The 2,847-nt window shown below is 51.5% G+C and overlaps 1 protein-coding gene across 1 annotated transcript; it reads right to left on the bottom strand.

The window, feature by feature from the left end:
* Window positions 1-621: 621 nt before the first annotated feature.
* LOC123107930 (protein PELPK1-like) lies at window positions 622-1,298 on the bottom strand. The gene has a single exon (XM_044529814.1). The coding sequence runs from the start codon at window positions 1,296-1,298 to the stop codon at window positions 882-884; it is 417 nt and encodes a 138-aa protein (XP_044385749.1). The 3' UTR covers window positions 622-881.
* Between the last annotated feature and the right edge of the window lie 1,549 nt (window positions 1,299-2,847).

Genomic DNA, 2,847 nt, shown 5'->3' with positions numbered 1-2,847 from the left:
ATCATTCACCGCGAGCTTCGCCGGATGGTGGCCGCCCCCGTCTTCGCGCCGCCGCCGGCGAGCCCCGGACCTCCGACCAAACTCACCTCGCCACCATCCTCCACTTCCTTTTGTTTTCTCCATCTCTCTGTATATCTCGCCGCAGGAGCGCCGTTCGTCGGTGCAGTCGTGGGTCCTCGATGTGAAGCTCGCCGTGAACCCTGCCAGACCTCGCCGAGACAATCTCCCGCCATTCCCGAGCGTCCCCACCTCCTGCCCGCGGGTCTTCCTCGTCGGATCCGGTGAGATCCGGCTGGAATCTTTGTCGTCGTCGCGCTCCTAGCCGCACGAGTCTTCGCCCCCGCGGCTCCCGAACGTCCCTGCCTCCTACCCGCGCGCCATCCTCATCAGATCCGGCGAGATTCCTCGCCGCCATCACGCTCCTGGCCGTACGAGTCACCGCCGCCGCAAAAAGCCTGACAATTGCAAAACTCTCTTTTTCGAAACAAAGCCTCAGTTGCAAAAAACACATGGACACGTGGTGCTCTTGTCCATCAGATCATTACATTAGACGATCTGACGGACACGGAGCCGGTGGACGCGCTTGCGAGATCGGCCGGTTGAAGGTTAGCTTTTCATAGAAAATATGAAACTTTTGTGATTGGTAAACAATTACATATAGACAATGGGACGACCCAACAGACTAAGAATACATACACTGAGACGTAAAAAAAAGTAGGATCTACTGATACATCGCGCTTAAAACGCAGAACTTGCATGTAAGAACAGTAACATATGTGTCGTGACCACGGAGTGACCTGGAGCCACTCTCACATGGAAGGAGCCCCATCAATACACATCATGGACAGGGCCAGATCACCGGCGCGCACGCGTGGGCGCGTCTACGCCGACGGGGGTGGCGCCGCAAACGGCATAGGCACGTTCACATTCGGGACGAATGGCAAGGGCGGCAGCGTCACCTTGGGCACGACAATCGCGGGCATCGGCGCCATCATCACTGTGGGGAGGGTGACCTTGGGCATCGGTGGTAGCACCGCCTTGGGCACGACGATGGCCGGCATGGGCGGCAGGGTCACCTGCGGCACGGTGGGGAGGGTGACCGACGGCATGGGTGGCATAAGGGTGAGCGTGTCCGCGGGCAAGGTCGGCATGGCCGGCAGTCCAGGGACGGCACTAGCAGCCGGAGCGGCAGCCGCCGGGGTCGTGTCGGCCAGGTTGCGAGCAGCGTCGCACGTGCTGCCGGTGAGAAGGAGCGCGCACGCCATGATCATGGCCAACATGCTCGCGTTGGAAGCCATGACTAGGGCTACCTAGGACCTGCTAGGTAGGTACTAGACAGTTACAGAGAGTTTTTTCTCGTGTGTGGGAGGTGATTGCAAGATGCTTCTTCTGCTCTGCTGCGATGTATAGACATGGGTGGACAAAATTACTGTTCTGACCTAAAAGGCTAACAAAATCCCTATCTGACCTCGTTTAAAAAAAATCGATTTTGACCTCTTTGGGTGACGCCAACATCCCTGGCGTCTGGGTTGCGAACCAGATGCCAGGAACCCTGGCGTCTGGCCCTTGGCCCGCACTGCCCGCCTGCCCGTTGACCTGCTGACGTGGCAAAGGGGCCAGACGCCAAGGACCCTGGCGTCTGGCCCTGGTAAGTGGATAACACCACGCGCGGGCCCAGCCCACCCATCCCCAACCTCTCCCTGCGGCGGCCGAAGGCAAGAAATAGAGGGGCTTCTCTCCTTCGCCCCTCTTCTCCCTCACACCAAATCCTCCCTGATCTACTCCATCCTCCATATAAATTTGTGGATCTGAGGCCCCCAAGCATCCTTGAGGTATTCTCCCCCATCCCCTCTAATTTATTTGGGTTGAGTCCTCTTCTTTATGATGCATTATTCAACACTAGGTGATGTTAGATGAGTAGATGGTTTCTCTGTTTTAGGAAATTGTTTGTAGTTGATAGATGATTTGGTAGGCAGTAGATGATGTGTAGTTGAACATGTAGGCAAAATCAATTCCGTTTTGTGCATATGTTGTCCATAGGAATTTTTTTTAACTAAGAGGGGTGATGAATACATGATTTTTGTATGTAAAATAGACTTGTTTGATAATTTGGTTTGATAGATGGTGTGTGTATGTGGTATAACAATACAGTTCAATTTAAATATGATGTCTCTATGTGTAGATAATCCTATTGTTGGCATACTTTAGTTGCAAAAGATATGGTGAAATTCGGTACTCTAGATGATATGTATTTGCATATGTGACACCATATTATTTGAAAAATTTATTTGCTTGAGATGATGTTGGTATGTTTAAGAAGAATTATGTGTGCATATGAAGAAGAAAAAAATGATGTGGTTATGTTTGAGAAGAATGGTGTGTTCATATGGCATAACTTGGAGAAGAAAATTGTATTGTTTGATATTGTTCATGTATTCATAGATGTTTGTGATTTGTTTTGTAGGATGGCGGATGGTGATGGACCTTGGTATGACGGATTAATCGATGAGTGGGATAAGGAGCATCGTGCTCGTGCCATTGAGAACGGACATGTAAGAAGCAAGACTTATCAATTTTCGCTGTTTCTCATTTGTGTTCTTCTATTGATTAAAACATCACTTTATTTGCAGCTTGTAGTTGCTATGCGCATGAGGGGACATTCGGCTGATGACTTTACTTACGACCCGCGGTACGAGCCTTACAATCGGAGATTGGGTCTTCTCCCATTCGTGTTGCAGTTTAAGCGACGCGCTCCGCCGGTGAACCACGCGGCGCTGACCGCACTTGTGGATCGTTGGAGGCCGAAGACTCACTCGTTCCACCTTCCATTTGGGGAGATGACGATGA

This window comes from Triticum aestivum, chromosome 5A (genome assembly GCF_018294505.1).
Source record: "Triticum aestivum cultivar Chinese Spring chromosome 5A, IWGSC CS RefSeq v2.1, whole genome shotgun sequence".
NCBI lineage: Eukaryota > Viridiplantae > Streptophyta > Magnoliopsida > Poales > Poaceae > Triticum > Triticum aestivum.
Note: the sequence above shows the minus strand (reverse complement) of the source record. Positions and strands in the feature narration are given on the sequence as shown.

Coding starts and splice junctions, on each gene's coding strand:
- LOC123107930 (XM_044529814.1), bottom strand. CDS start 1,298: ATGGCTTCCAACGCGAGCATGTTGGCCATGATCATGGCGTGCGCGCTC.